At 39.6% G+C, this 17,068-nt stretch overlaps 1 protein-coding gene and 1 long non-coding RNA gene across 2 annotated transcripts in view; one reads left to right on the top strand and one right to left on the bottom strand.

Moving 5' to 3' along the window:
• Window positions 1-1,390: 1,390 nt before the first annotated feature.
• Window positions 1,391-10,626, bottom strand: LOC138362679 (uncharacterized). Its single transcript, XR_011227866.1, has 2 exons — window positions 10,490-10,626; window positions 1,391-1,944 (listed from the first exon to the last, which is right to left on the bottom strand). It is a non-coding gene; the product is annotated as an uncharacterized lncRNA (long non-coding RNA).
• Window positions 10,555-17,068, top strand: part of LOC138362674 (protein-L-histidine N-pros-methyltransferase-like) — a 336,110-nt gene continuing 329,596 nt past the window's right edge. The window contains exon 1 of the mRNA XM_069321095.1: window positions 10,555-11,082. Within this exon, the coding sequence (XP_069177196.1) occupies window positions 10,918-11,082 (165 nt within the window). The 5' untranslated portion in view covers window positions 10,555-10,917. The remainder of the gene's footprint in view (window positions 11,083-17,068) is intronic.

The raw sequence follows: 17,068 nt of genomic DNA, 5'->3' as shown, positions 1-17,068 counted from the left end.
GCGAAGAAGCAGAGTAAGAGGAGAATGAGTGATTATTGTTGCTACCAAGTTGCCCCACACTCAAGCTCTTAATCATTAAGGTCTTGATGCTAAAGTTAGATATTGTCTGCAAGAAGGGTTTAGTGGTGTGTTTTAAGTTTTGCGTGGACCCTTCCAGTAACCCAGACAGTGGGCGCGCCACCCACTCAGCATGTTGGCCTCCTGGAAGTGTGTCAACCTCTCAGCATTTTCAGCACTCGGAGTTTACCCAATAAAGCACCTTGATGTTTGGTTCTGGAAGTTGCTTATGGTGAAGGTGGCAATAAACATTTGAAGGAACGCGCGAGGGTTAAAAACAAAAAATCGTTGAGAATAGGAATCAACAAGAAGGAAGATGTGGCCAAAATTAATGCTGAAGCGCACGAACCCTGGCGTCTCGCTTAATCTAGCGAGGCCGAGGCTCAGCAGTCCCAGGAAACCTCAATATTACGGTACTTGTAATCTGACAAGAGCATGGAAGTTTGACGCCGTGGGTTACAGGGTCAACATTAAGCCACGTTCAGTGTGAGACAGATCATTATGATGGAACTGGTAAGAAATAACAAAGAATATGGCAAGTGATTGTTGTGACAGGTTTTAGAGAGAGAATGTACCAGTTTATTGTACCAGAACAATATATTTATCTTGAAAACTAATCCATATCAAGTGAGCCACTGCTACTGCTGGAGTTTACCGAGACGCTTCTTCAACACACTACCACTGCGGTGTCATCCATAAGGTTTACAGCAACGCTATCACACCATAACACCACAAAATACTGTGCCCCAGATCACAACAAGAGTGATCACAAGAGTCTATAACTGTGGACCTCTTGGCACTCGGTCTCCAGTTTAAACAGAAATTAGTATTGGTGTATACATGTATTGTTGGATACAATTAGTTACATACTGTGTCGTTAACCATTATTTTTCAGCTGACGGCCGTTAGGAACCGGGCAACGGCCAATAATTACTCTTAGTTGCTATTAATATATTTGTCTATCATAATTCATTAAAATTCTTTTCTGAATATAGTATATCCAACCTAATTATCAATCGTATTTTAATATTATCAAGCCTTAACAAAGTTAAGCAATAGTTATCAAGATTATTAAGTAATCTCTTGTAACAGTTATCATGGAATAAGATTTCCTTAAGGATAATAAATTAAATAATTATTCCTTAACTGTATCATGCTAATGATGCTAATGATATACTAATATATAACTAGTAACTATCATTGTTGATACTTTTGCAGTTAACGTAATCAAAGCATCATAATTCATAGCTATAATAATTTAGTAAGTTAAGCTAGAACTAAGTATTTCATAGCTAGGTTAGACAATGCTAAGGCAGGCATATGAATCAGCCCATTAAGCAGTATATTTTATTTCTTATTGATTTAATGATTCTAATCAATTATGTACAACATACTAATGTGGTGGAATCTCAACAGGTACCTTGAAGTTTCTTCAACCAACCTTGTACAGTCCATCCTTACAAGAAAACATTAGCCTAGAGGCAGTTTGAGCTGGACTACAGTCACAGCTAAGAACTAATTTCTTTATTTTGTATTTGCATTTTTAGTGGATGAAAAGTATTATACAATTTTGATAATGTATCTAGATTTTATCACATTTTCCTCTCCCTCCTTTCCCTCTCTTTCCCCTCCATGTCTCTCACTCACTCTTAAGTCTGGTTATTTTTAATCTTTCTCTTTGTGTCTGTCTGCCTCTGTTTTTAGGTCTTTTTTGTTTGTCAGTAAATCACATCTCGTTTTTCACATCTCTGCCTGTCTTTGTGTGTGTGTGTATCTGTAGTTCTCTCTCTCTGTCTTCCTGATGCGGCGAGGGATGTGTGTCCCGGTAGGCTCGGGAAGCAGCCACGATGTAGACGACTGATATTGAAGGCAGCGAGGGTGCTGGTGCTGGAGAATGGGGAAGATCATGTCATGAATACATGTTTAAGGTCATTACAAGCAAAGTTTGATACATTTGTGATGAATTTTGCAGACATCTGTGAATAATATTATGCAGTATACTACTAAAGAAAATTTTAGAAAAAATATATCAAAGTCCAGTTGTTATGATATTCAAAAAATTGTCGTGGACTTCCCATTGACACCATGACAAGAGTCACTTGTGCATTTCTGGCAACCCCGACATGACCTTGATGGGCACGTACCCCACAGGAATCATGATGCAAAGTTGGGTGAGGGTAGCCCTAAGCATCTTGCTTCCAAACTCAGAAAGACATAAGACATATTATAAGAGAGAATTTTTCTATCCGTCCAACATTGGTGGCCAGACTCTTGGCCATACCTAAATTTTTGGGGTATGGGGCTGGGTGTACTCAAATTTGTAGAGTAAATGGTGTGGGGTTCGGGACGGACATAGACTGGTCAAGGTAAGCCTAAGTTAATTGATTTAAGAATTATTCTTAATTATTCACACTTCTCATCCGATTCTCACGGATTCAATTCTGGGTAAGTGTGAAATATTGGAGGAGATGATCGAAGACTTTTTCACCAGAAAAAAACTAATTTCTTTAAACACACAAAGTAGTTTCATTGCTCCTTAATATAATATTTTGTGAAAGGGAAGAGGAGCTAAGCCGGTTGGGAGAAAGGGACGGTTTGTGAGGGAGAGAAGTGGGGAGGGGGGCAAGGACACGAGGAGGTGAGTGGGGAGGACGTAGTTTGATGGATGGCTACATACCTGGATAGATGAGTAGATGGATGGATAGATGAGTAGATATAAGGATAGATGGACAAGTCAACTAGGGCTCACCATAGCCCGTACTACTTGGAATGTTTTGTTTCGAGTAGCTGAATCTAAAACAACAACAAACAGATGGACATTTAGATGGATAGGTAGGTAGATAGCTGAACATGCAGATTGATGAGTAGATGGATGTATATGTTGATGGATGACTGGATGGATGGATAGTTTTTTTCTACGACAGACGTTGTAAAACACACACAAATGCTACAACTTTCAGGTCTTTGTAGCATTAAACATAATGATAAATATCGTGAGGAGACATTCATATGGGAACTAATAGGGAAAGAACTCGGTAATGTGCTGTTATAGTGGCCAGAATACGCCTGGGATATAGACGTATCTGGCAGCTTTCTCAAAACCCAAATGTCGAGTACACAATGTGTCAACTTTGTGAAAGGGAAAACGTGCACTCCCTTGAACATTATATTGTAGAATGTCCCATATTGACTGACTTTTGCCGCATGAAGTTGTTGCACTTCTGAGAATTCATCTTCCTCTGACAGTCGGTGTGTCGGTCGGAGCCAACTGCCATACTGTGGAGAGGAAAGTTTATCCGTAAAAACTACACAACTGATTTGCCCAAGCAGAAAGGTATGAACCCAAGCAACCCACTTAACCTGTCGAGGTGAATGCATAGAAATCAATAATTTTACGGTGGTGGATAGATAAGTAGATAAATTGATGGATAGACGGATAGATGGGGGAGTCACAAACAGACCCGGCGTTGACCGGGTCCTCACCCCCCCCCCAGTGTGTATATATGTATGTAATATAGGGGAGTATATTATATTTTTGAACAAAATTATGGTGAGAAAAATATTTGGTACTAAACCGTTGGTGACGCGGAGTGATGTATCACCTGTCAGCGTGGTAAAATTTATATGGAATTTGGAAAAAAAAGGTGTTCAAGATATCCTTAAGGAGGAAGCGTAAATGATCAAGATGGCGGGGTAATACAGAGTTATATTCCAGGAGTGATGACCTGTAATGGTCCTGTATTATCCCTGGACGTGATACTCTTCACCTCTCCGTAATGCTGTCGTGCCGTACGTGGTCTCTACCAAAACTGTACGTGATTATTCCCACTAATGCGTGCCTCGCCAACACGTACGTAATTCCTACAAGTTTTAGGTGATTTATACGTGATTTTAGGTGATTTATATAGGGTGTAAATGATTTCTACCTATTGTCGGCGGACGATTGCAGGTGATATCTACAGGTTATGGTAGAGTTCGTCCAGTTGTAAGTTGCGTCAACCGTTGTGTGTAATGTCTTCATATTGTAGGTGCTTTATACAAGTTGTAGACGATTTCTTTCATATATAAGTGATGGTCGTTAAGAGTAGGTTGCTCAGCCATGGGGTGCGTGACTTTCCTAACCAATACGTAATTCCTGTTCGTCGTCCATAACCAGGAGTAATACTCCAGACCAGTAAATGATTCCCCGGGCAGTCGAGTGTGACTTGAACCATTACGAGTCTCATTGTAGCATCTCTGAATAACTGTCTTAACAGTTCCTGTGTAATACAATAAATCATCATTACATTTTAAAGCTTAGTTTAATAAGATTTACAATGAGAGAGTAATGTTAGAGACTTTATAACTGCGATTAAATCAGAAATTGCAAAAGATCTTGAATAACAGAAAACACTTAGAAATTCTGAAGCATTCTCGAAACATAAATGACGTCAACGACAAAGAAACTGCCATAAGAGCATGTTATTTGCTCCGAAAAACAAAGCGGATTATAAAGAATCTTCAGTACAGTACTTTAAATCTGGACAAATAAAGCTATTTAAAATTGTAGAAAAAAAAAACGCATTGTACAAAAATAGCATCTAACATTATCACCGTCACGAGAAAAGCACACTTAACGTGTATAAATATTCTTTAATGTTGTTCAGGGTTTTATAAATAAATTTCCTACTAGGTATTAATACTGAACAAAAAATAAACCACTTTGCATGTAAAGACAAAATGTTTACAAGGTGAACAGGGGAATATATAACCTACTTAAATGATATGTGCAGTATTTAAGAACATAATAAAACTGTGTGTTATATTTCCATAAAAAAAACACAGGAATTATTCTAAACTCTGAAACTAAGAACAAAAAATCCGAATATGAGCACAAGCAACAAGACAATTTGAGGGGGGAAAATAGGGGCAACTGGCAACTGCGTGTCTGGTGTGTTAAGTATCGATTTTGCATTAATCCTTCATCAGTTTAATTTCTTGGTCTCATCCGCCTGGCCCTGTCGACACTCCCTTGCGCGTCTTCCCGGCCTCCTGTGTCCTCCCAGGTCACTGTTGTGCTCCTCTCTCACAGTTGGCAGAGCTGAGCTGCGCATTTTCATTTTCAAGGCTATTGATGGCAGATTTTGTTCATTTGGCTTATGTAGTAGAGACCGGTATAATACTGGTGTGTGTGTGTGTGTGTGTGGTAGAGTACAGCACAATACTGGTGGTGTGAATGGTAGATTACAGCACAGTACTGGTGGTGTGTGTGGTAGAGTACAGCACAATACTGGTGGTGTGTATGGTAGATTACAGCACAATACTGGTGGTGTGATAGAGCACTGTAATATAACCCCACCATCTTGTGAGGCACCTGTCTATATATTTTAATTGGCATAACACAGTTTTGTATAGTTTTTCTGACCAGTATGAAAATGTTTTGATACAAATTTTTGTCTGGTGCAGCGAGTTTTCCCTATATTTGGCTCATTTGGTCATCTGTGTGGAATTGTTTCATTTTTATTGTTCTTATATATGGTAAAATCTGAGGAACTGTTCAGTGGGTAGACAGTTTCTTAACAATTTTTCAAAGCCATCAGCCCACAGTCATATAGTAAATTGAAGTACACGATATTGTCTACCTCAGTCAACAGCCCCTCCTCCTCTTTTGGAGGTACTTATAGTAACAATGAGGACCATAGTATATATACCGACGCACAACGAAATTAGAAAGTAGAAATCTGAACTATTGAGTTGGAAAAACCTGAAAACTATGTTTTACCTGTGTTGCTTTGACAAAATAAACTAACCTATCTTAACCTCCCTAGGCCTAACACACGATATCCGAGGCCTAATATTGTACATATGTGTGTTATACTAGGCCTAGGAATATTTAGGTTTGTGTTGTAGTTTCATTTATTTTAATAGAAGTCCTTACTAGTCAGTATACTACTAACTAAAAGCTAAGAACGTAAGAATTCATGACTATTGACGCTCGTCACAATAGGTACTATCTAAACATGAGGATGGGTTGCTTACAGGACTGTTTTGTAATGTTGTCAACATGAGTCCCACCAGTCCGCACGGTAAAGATAACTAAAGCAGCCTAACAAGGGGATCTAACCTAAGCACAATGAAATCACTATAAATGGGATATATCGATAACAAAATAATGAGGCAATGTGATGGACTCTCGTCCCTGGACCTGGGGTCTCCGGGACTCATCACATTGACTCAATATTTTCTCAAGCTAACCTATCTTATCCTAATTTGAATATGAATAACACTGTTTTTTTTATTACAGAGCATTCAAAAAATATTTAAGTATTTATATGCCGCATTTTGTACTTAGACTCTTAAGGATGGGTTTGGCTTTTTTTGTGTGATCATTGCTGCTTTGATTATCTTATTTGTATGTATTCTATTTGGTTATTTTTATATATACTTCATTCAAAGAGAGTAGTATGTTAGTGTTGTGATTTATCCAAGTGAAGGTAAGGTAATTATGATGGGAAGGTAAGGTATTTATAAGGGGACGGTAAGGTATTTGTAAGGGAAGGCATTAAGCCAATGCGACAGTATAGATATCCAATTGAAGGACATACTTGTTTGTGTTATCTATTTCTTTGTCTTAAGAGTCTTCTGTGTATCGAGAATATTGAATATTCTCATGTTCATACCTTCTTAGGCTTGTATACTTGTGTTTGGTGAGCGAATATTGTACGTAATAAACCCCAGCAAGAGCAAGGTAGTCCAGTCTGTGAACAGGTCCCACCATGAGGTATTGGCGAGTTCACTCAGTGCCGGGCTGTGTAGACACTGTCACGGAGCTTGTCACACTGTTACAGGCCTTGTGAGGTAGTCATTCAGTGCCAGGTTCTGGAGACACCGTCACAGGCCTTGTGAGGTTGGAAGGTGTATGGTATGGTATGTTGAGACTTAAGGCTCGGGGCCAGGTACTGGGACCAGGAGGTTACCCCTCCATACAGCCAGTCCCACTTCTCGTATCCCACTCTCACTGTCTTCTCTCTGTCGTGTACCTATTTTGTTGGAGTAAATTCATTTCAACGCCTAATTTCCAAATTTCTTGTACCTAGGACAAGAAATTGTCCTGGCGAGGTCGACCGATGTATTTCTGCCCGAAACGCTTTGCGTAATAGTGGCTTTAGGCATTGTATGTACTAGCTCTATCTATAAAGCGAACAAACTTTGTAAAATCTCTTTATGTATGTACCTTACCTAAATAAAATTATTATTATTATTATTATAAATTGTCCTAGGACTCATTTTCCGTATATTTATTTTTTATGTTGAATGCTTTTGACGGGGGTATGGGGGGGTTGTCTTTTATGTTAGCTACACAAATTAAGTAAAATAAAATACAAGTTTATATAACTGTAAATAATACTAACGTTTAATTCGTAATACAGTAATTCATTTTGCCGGAGGACAAGCTACAAGTTAGGCTTATATCGACGTGCTCCAAGGTGGAACTACTGACCCCTCCCTACCATGTAACCCCTCAACAAGCGTACTAGCTCCTGAAGTACCTATTTACTGCTCGGTGAACAGTGGCATTAGAAAATAAGAAGCGTGCCCAACCATTTTTTTTTGTCTCGCCCGGGATTCGAACCCGGAATTCCCGATTGTGAGTCGAGAATGAACTTGACTGTTCTACTGGGACTGTTTGATAAAATAATATAACAAGATATCAACCCAATAAAGCAGATGTTAGTAAATCTGTTCACGAAAAAATAAATGATTAGTAGAGGCTTAAAGTAAATATAGCAGTTTATAACTGTGCTCCATATGACGAGCAAGATAGCATTAGACAAATTTTCTTGATAAAAATACACAATAAATTATACAATTAATCCCAACAGTCAAGAATCTTTCTTGGGATGACAAGTTTCCTGAGGTTTCCGGTAAATTGTCTTGGCAGGCTCCGGACTACGCCACATATAACAGGTGTTATACGCCACATATAACAGGTTAACACAAGTGAATCAGTTAACAAAGGCAAAATAATCGAATTGTTGAAACCGTCAAGTCAAGATGGAACTAATAACAATGAATTCAAACTATTTAAAAAATAATGTAAAATATACACGAAATTGGTTGATTAGTATCGGATGACGAGGAACAAGGTCCCGAAAGTACAGCCGGGTTCGTTCTCGACGCAAAATCGAGAATTCTGGGTTCGAATTCCGTGCGGGACAGAAATGGTTGGGCACCTTACCTTTCACCTGATACTTCTGTTCACCTAGCAGTGAGTAGGTATTCAGGAGTTAATCAGCTTGTTGTGGGGTTGCATCCTGGGGGGGGGGGGACCTCGATAAGAGCCAAACGTGTATGGATATACTGTGGCTTCCTGTCCCCCGACACAATGAATTATTATTATTATTATTATTATATTTTAACAATACTTACACATGACAGCCCAGCCTCCTAAAGTGAAGGTACTTACAGTAACGATGTGGTCGATCGTACAAATAAGTACGGACCAATAGAAAAGATTTTGTATTATTGAATTTGGACAAACAGGAAAGTTTTTTTGTTTGTTGCTAAAGAAACCTAACCTTCTAGGCGAAATACACACTATTTGAGGCCTAATATAGTACATATATGTGCTATACTAGGCCTTGGAATGCTTAAGTTTGGTGCTTCGCTTTATTTTTATTCGGACACCGTAAAATGAATATTACCAATCTCTATTTTCTATTTGCCCATCACGTTGATGTTTGTACGATCGACGTGATGAACATGTATCACGTCGATTGTATCAGATTTCCCCAGGGCATATCAATCCGTGTTACACTTGACCGCTTCATTTTTCCTAGGACTCATTTTTTATTTAGTAGATTTAATTGTAGTTCACAATTATTGAAACTAGTAATCTTCTATCTCATATAAACTCATTAATTTATCTAAAATCATTATTTTCCACAAATATCTTAAGTATTTCATCCAATTGTTTCGTTTCGTTTCTCTAAAGCATTAAGATTCATTAGCAATCTATTCATATATTAGTATTTTGTTATTCGTTTTGTTTGTGATATTCTGTTGCATTTTGTCTCCATTCCATACTCTTGCTTTCTCACTGACTTCTTGTAAATTTAGACCCATATTTGTAATTATTATTTACTTCAAATTGCTTTTCTTATTAGATTACTGTTAACTAAAGTTATCACTATATCTCTTCCACTCCCACCACCAAATATATAAAGGGAAAAAATCCTTTATGAGGACCAGGAGACATTAGAATATTCAGCAAAATAGCCTCTTTGTAAAATTGATGCGTAATACGCACGCAGAGACAACTCTATGAGACTAAGAATTTTCAGCATCCACCCTTTATAAATAAGCAGCATAACTAGCCGGTCTCTTTTATGTGTTCGAAAGGGAATTTGATAAACAACTCCAGAGGGTACCTGATCAACAGGGCTGTAAGTCATACGTCAGATAGCGAGCAGCTGCACCTGTCATATGACTGGGCCGCGGGTATACAGATCCTCGAGCCGTATCAAAGTATAAAGATAAAATTCGTGTAGATAAACGTTTTGGTTCGCTTCCAATTCCACTTTCATTTTGTTGATGTTTCCTCTTCTTGTATACACCTCTGCCTTGACATCCTTATTAAATCTAAATTTCACTTTTTATGTCAATCTCCTTTTCCAGTCTGCATCACTGCTTAGTTTGCTTACTTAATTTGTCCTTCCTACATCATTTAGTTATGCATTTCTCTCTATTCGCTCCTTTTGTGTATATATATTTTTTCTTGTATAGTTTATCTTCATATTTTCCATTGGAAATCTTTCACATACTCCACTCCCATACTTCTGTCTCTCGTTTTTGCCTCTTCTTACGGTTTTTATCCGTTGAATGTGGCCTTATTTCACCCCTGTATTCCCTCATTACCTGCACATAACCCTCCGTTTCCCTCTGTGCCTAGCTTCGTGTGTTCCCTGTATCATGTCTCCTGATATTCTTCCCGATTCCCTCGCTGATCTGCTCCCTACACTTCCCTCCGCTCCTTCACTCCCCCAGCCCCTAATACCCCCCCCTCCACTCCACCAGCCCCTGATACCCTCCCCCCCCTCCACTCCACCAGCCCCTGATACCCTCCCCCCTCCACTCCGCCAGCCCCAGGTACCCCCTCCCTCCTCTTATCAACTTTCTTTGCTGCAGCGTCGTCGTTATGAAAGCACACATTAGATAGGCAAACTTCCGTTAATTCAATTTTCTTTTGATACTGCCGTTTCTCCCTCCAACTTTTTTTTCGGACTGATATAAAATATTCAAGAGATTAGTTCGTCGTTCGCATTTCATCTTGAATATAACCCACGGAATTGTGTTTACTTTCACTGTAAATATTCGTGGGGCTAGAAAATTACGCATATTCATGTACCATAAATGAAATGTTACATCAAAATTTCCCTACATAATCAGTCACCTTATGGCGATTTTTTGAAGCGCGCCATCGATCGACATTTGAACCGCCCTCGCCTCGTAGTTCTCCCAGCCGCCGCTAGATGACACCAACTGACAGTAAACAAACGCCATCTTCTCGAGTCTTATTATTTCAGTGCTTCGCCTGTGTTTATTCCCTACTCATTTGCTAATTGAACAATAGCTCTCCAGCCCACATACGTTCAATTTGAATATTGTGCACCTTGACACTGTGTAGATCACTTGGAACAGGTCAAAATCGTGGTGAATAGCGGAGGCAGCGCTTCCCACGCCATACCTCCCTGGGTTCCTGGAGAAGTGTCTTCTGCTATTTCACGTGGATAAACATTGGTTCCTTGCCAAATTTCACTTGACTTTACATTCGCGACTGATCTAGAGCACCTCACAAACCCCGCGTTGGTATTGAATTTGATGAATAACCTGCTTGTGTCTCAAATCTGCGTATATTCCGTGATCGTCTTTCTAGTCGGGATGACCGAAGCAGGAGGCAGACCGTACCTTCGGTCGAATTTGGCGCGCACCATGTACAACCGTATGGTGACGGACGAGCGCTTGCGCAATCTGGATCTCGCCAAGGTAGAACTGTCAACCTTTATTTCTCAAATATTGATTGATATTTAAACTTATAAAGTCGTTTTATGGCTCTTATTAAATTTATGTTCCTTGTTCGGGGGTCTGTCATTCCTATGGTGATTTATTATTTAGCATTTTAGTCTGCGTCCTGCCTCACCTTCGGGACAAGTGGATTTTTTTTTATGCCTTGGACGAACAGCACAAAAAAATTGTAATTCTCTGGGAAATGTGAGGGTTATGATTTGAGTGACAGACTTAACATGCAAATGATAGTGACGTTGGTGATGCATCGAGGGAAGATTCGTTGTTAATATTGGGATATGGTGATGCAGGTGCACATATTTGGTCCCCTCCCCCCCCCCCTCGTATAATGTGGGGATACACGGCTCATCTCCAGTGTCTTTTCTTTGTTTGCCTTTGTTCATCTGTATAGTTTTTGATACATTGTGCTGTCCAACTTGTTGTTTTTGTTTTTTTAGACAAATCTAAATACAAAATTGCTCTTATCAAGCTAACTAGTACTAATAATTACACAAAATAAATAACAATTAAAATGAAATATGAAAATTATAGTAATTAATAGCAATAATTAAAATAATTACTAATCATAATTTTTAGTAATAGGTTATAGCCTCATGGAGCAAGTATATTTGACAGTGTACCACATCATGAGAGTAAACATAACAGCATATAGCCTATAGTATAGTACTGATGTTTAGTAATTCCTTGACAACTGATGCCTGGGTCCCAGGGCTAGGCTCTCAGTTCCAAAATGTTTATAAAGGTAGTATTTCCCTTGTAAATTGATGTAAATATGATCTTTATATCGTATATTATTTAATAAAGAAAACAAATCAGCTCATGACGTTATCGAGATAAGTTTCATATTTGTTACTCGCCTCTCTGCTGACCACTGTCACATATAGATGTTCTGAACGTACTAGGGATAAGTTAGGAAAGATTATGATAGGCTATTTAAATACTAAGTTAGGTTAGATAAAGTTATGATGTATTCGGTTGGTTATTATAGGTTAGGAACCAGTTTGAAAAGTCAGGAAATATATGAAACCGTCACAACACCGTGGTCGCCTGAAACAGGATGTCGGGGTGAGTCTTCAAATATTTAACTGTAAAACAATGTGTTCATTTCTATTTTTTTTAATACTAATGTAAGATATATGCATATTTGAAGAGGATTTACATACGATGCGTCAGTCGTTGGAAAGATTTATCATGTAAAAAGTGTCCCAAGGTACCGGGAGAACATTGCCGGTACCCTAGGGCGGGGATGCACTCTTCCTTGGACAATATAACTCTACCGAGCCACACCTTGGCCGACACTAGTTAGTGGTGGTATCACTGACCGGCATTGATGTATTGGCCCTGTAAATCTATAAATTAGCCGCATCAACTATTCCTCGACTTGCATTGGCGTTAGCTGCTGGTGCTAAATCGTGTGGTGGTGGAATGGAAGGGAGGGGGACTCTGAACTAGTATCGGCGAGGGATCCATTGTAAATCATTTAGGTGACGTGCCCAAATTGAGCAGGACAGTTAAAAGGTAACGTCTTGGAGACTGATCGTTGGTAGATGAACGCGCACCTCTGAATGTTATTGGTAAGTGATAAATAATAATTAATGATGCAAGCTGAATGATCAGATGCTAGAGTGTGACGCCTGAAATTGGATGATGAATGTACTCTTAGATGCAATGGTGCCAGGGTAGGGGAGGTGGAGGGGGAAGGTAGGTACTGGCTTATTTTAACTTCAGTTCAAGATCCATGAGTAAAGTTTTAATAAAATATCGATATATTTCTGCCTTATTCTGTGGATTTTACTTGACGAAAGTGCATGCGCCTTTGCTACAAATGTTAAGTATACTTCATAATGTGACACAATCAGCAGCCACACGCGTGGGCAACACTGCGCCGATGCTGGCGGGATAGACGCCTGGTGTACGATAACCATCGCCGCGTCAGAGTTTGGAGAACTTGTCGTACAGTTTAAAATGTTCATATTGTATTTGTTCATGTCATACGGTAACATTTTCCCTTCAACTTAAATATTGAACACTAAGTGTCTAAGAATGTTTACTTACTCGTTGGTTCGTGATGGGTTACAGTATCAGTACTGTTCTTGGTTCCTCGTGAGTGATGAATCCAAAAGTCATCGCTCAAACAAAGAACAAGTGGAGTAGTGCGATTAATAAACAGTGGAGTCGGCTGCCATTAAATTGAACAAAGAATAAACTTTCTATCTTATCTGACACCATTTTTAGAATTGTGGAAATTCATTCTCTCTCTCTCTCTCTCTCTCTCTCTCTCTCTCTCTCTCTCTCTCTCTCTCTCTCTCTCTCTCTCTCTCTCTCTCTCTCTCTCTCTCTCTCTCTCTCTCTCTCATATTTTTTTGTTTTTTACACAGGTGTGTGTATAACTGTAGACGACTTCTCACGTGTTAACAGGCTTAGAGCTTCCCCTTCCTATAGCTCACGGTAAACCTTACCCGACTAGTTTCCCCTGGAATACGACCCGCTAATCGGTTTACAACCAGGTCCTTTGCTGGGTGAGCAGGGGGCGAATAGTTGGAGATTTGTGGCTAGTCAATCCTCCCCCTTTTTTTTAAGAACGGTAATCAAATTTAAAATAGTTTTTGTAAATAACAATATTGGATTTAATATATGGTACTACAAACATGAATTTTTTTCTTTTAGGTGAGAACAATCTTTGAAATAATGATGAAGGGGGGGGTACCAGTCCATAACTGTTCGCCCCTGATCACCCAGCAGTAACTGGTGACCTGGGGTAAAACAGTGACGTATTTTTAGTATTATGGCTACATTATTCACACGTGTTCTTGGGGAGGTCCTCGTAATACATTCAAAATGTGCCAGTGCAGACAACTGATTACTTAGCCCGGTGTGACTAATCATCCAATGTGACGGGATTTTTTTAACACCTCATAGTTTATTGAAGCCTTGTAAATGCAGATGTACGTAAATGTATCGTGAAAACTAATGAATAAGGCTTAACATATGTTATGGGAAAAGGTAAGCTCTTGGTCTGCTTAGAGGAGTCAGGCGTCTATTTCTGTGCCTATCTGTGTAAAGTATAAAAAACATCTCTTATCGTAGACTATGTAGCTCTGCAGGTTAGTTGGCGTTTCCATTTCCAATCTTCAAGGTACTTGTATCCAAGACGACTATTTGCTTTTACAAAGTTTATTCCCTGGCCACTTTATTATCGTCAGTAATTATTGAGGTTGTCGGCTGCAAGTGCAGTTTATCAGCGCGCAAGTTCACTTAAATGTTCTTCTGTCTTTTCTTTAGCCACTTTGTCACGACTATGTTGTCTGATGGTCTACCTACCTTGTGTCTAGCTTATATACCTTCCGGGGATCAACAGCCCCGCGGCCCGGTCTCCGACCACGGTACCTCGAATTTATATAAGAGGCCAGACTAGATTAGAGTATGAAGTATGACCCAGCGCTCGTTCATTTAAGTAGATCCCAACTTGAGAGTAAATTCAGTTGTCTTTATTGTTTGTGGCTGTGACAGTGCTTAGCAGAGTAGTGGGGTCTTAGAACTTTCTGCCAGTTGTACCTGTTGCGTTATAATTTAGTTATTATAATGTTCTAATACATTGTCGAATCTGGCCTTAAAGTTATGGATGGCGATTGGTTCCTCTTTGTCATTCAGTGCATTCCACTTATTGACCACCCGCATAGGGTACAAGTATTTTCTTATATTGCTTCGATTCATTTGCTTGTGTCCTCTCGTCTTACTTTCTCAAACTTTAAAGAGGCTGCCCCTGTCCACCTTGTATCTTGTATGTTGCGACCATGTCCCATCTGTTTCTTCTTTTTCTCTCCAGTGTTGTGAGATCTTGTTCCCCTAAGCTATTCACTTACCTCTGGCACTAATCTTATTACAAATCTTTGTAGTTTTTCAATTTTGGGTTTATGCTTCACAGGGTGCGGATTCCAGGCCGATGCTGCATATTCCAGTATTGGTCTAACAGTAGTAGTGATGGTGGTAATGCTACGAGGAGAGTGGTGGTGGGAGTGATGCTAGGAGAATAGTGGTTGTGGGGGTTAGTGAGGGAAATGGTGATGTTTTTTGTTATGGTGCTAGGAAGGTGGTGATGGTGGTAACGCTTGCAGGTGGTGGTCGTGGTGGCACAGTCCGTGGCCACCACCACAGACGGTACCACCACACACACGGTACCACCACACTACCGATACACGCACCACACTAGCGACACGCACCACATTAACAAAATAAACTCCACTCGCAAGATACATATTTATTTAGAATGTCATTACAAAGGCAAAGCTGCCTACACAACAGTGCAAAACCTTGCAAAAGGAAACACATCTAACTGAATTGAAAATAAAGCTCCACGGACGGTTCTTGAAAGATTGGAGATCAAAGGATGTCTGGGGAGCATAAGACGGTAGCCCATTCCACACGATAGCTGTGGAGTCTGGGAAGACACGGGTATCGTTCAATTCCTGGATTATTGGTAGATGGAGAATAACTGTGGGGGAGAAGCTGCAGTTTGTTATGAGAGCACACCTGAAGAGGGGGATTAGTTCACTACTCACAAGTTCCTGGAAGGGAAAGTAGTTCACTACTCACAAGTTCCTGGAAGGGAGAGTAGTTCACTACTCACAAGTTCCTGGAAGGGAGAGTAGTTCACTACTCAAAAGTTCCTGGAAAAGGGAGTAAGTAGTACTTGACATCCAAGTTCTTCAGCAGAAGTCTGATTGAAAAGTAACTTTGCCTTGGAATGCCAATGACTCAAGGTTAGATAAAGATAAATTCAACAGTTTTGTTCGGAGTGCTACTCAGCTGTGGGAGCCGCGTACTGGACGCACCTGAATGATACAGAGCTAAAGTAACTGAGAAGCGATGAGATAGATTTTTGAATATTAGTAATACCATACACATGATATATTCACCACTAATGATTATACATCACGCAAATAATTACACGCAACACCTGTAGTAAACATCACGCAGAATACACACTAATGAGATTCCTGTAAGATTATAGCAAGATGTAAGTTTCCCGCCACGCTCGAGGCCTTCTTCATGATAGGAAAGGCCTCGAGACAAGGAGAAAAGCAGAAGGAAACAGCCTTCGTAAGAGAGGTGATTTATTCTAGTATGTGAGAGACTGGTGTGTGGTGGCGCATTGTGTGTTAGGTGATGAGGTAAAGGGAGGGGGGGGTCTCATTAAAGGGGGGTTGTAGGTGTTAATGGCACACTCTTCTGCAACTGATGACAAATTATTTGTGCAGTTTTTTCAAATTGTTTCTAGTGCTGGCTATTCAAAATAATCTGAAGAGCGTGTTTGAGGCGTGAACAAAGTAGATGTAAATTATTTGCAACATTATATTCTTATCAAAATAAAAGATTTTCAACTTATTTTCTCATCACATGCAGATTTGTATATGAATTCGTGTACATGCTCCTATTATTGTTATACTTTTTTTTAACAAGAGATGCACTTTTAGTGCATCTCTTGTTTTAACAGTTTGATTGTTTTATTTTTAAACTTGTCACTAACATTTTTATTGTTAGCCAAGATGGCGGACATATACTATGTTCTATGGTATCGATAATCAGCATGGGAATAGAGTACAAAACAAGCCACTACTCGAAATTAGTGGCTTGTACAGATGTAGTATTTTGTATGTGTAGTTACAGAGTGAATCTTGACATATTGTCGTGGTTGGTATATCTTGTACTTGTATGTCCATACAGAACACCCACCTCAGTGGTTATAAGATCTTGAGAAATGGATGTTTATACCGAATGGAATGTCTGAAACGTAATTCAGAAGATACCACCACCCACCACTCGATCACCAGGTGAACGATCTCAAACAATCCAATAAACTACAGCTACCCACCCGACACACCACCACTACCAATCCGACACACCACCACTACCAATCCGACACACCACTACTAACCCAAGAGACCAC

This window comes from Procambarus clarkii, chromosome 9 (genome assembly GCF_040958095.1).
Source record: "Procambarus clarkii isolate CNS0578487 chromosome 9, FALCON_Pclarkii_2.0, whole genome shotgun sequence".
NCBI classification, from domain to species: Eukaryota; Metazoa; Arthropoda; class Malacostraca; order Decapoda; family Cambaridae; genus Procambarus; species Procambarus clarkii.
The sequence above is the reverse complement of the archived record's forward strand: the minus strand, read 5'-3'. Positions and strand labels throughout refer to the sequence as shown.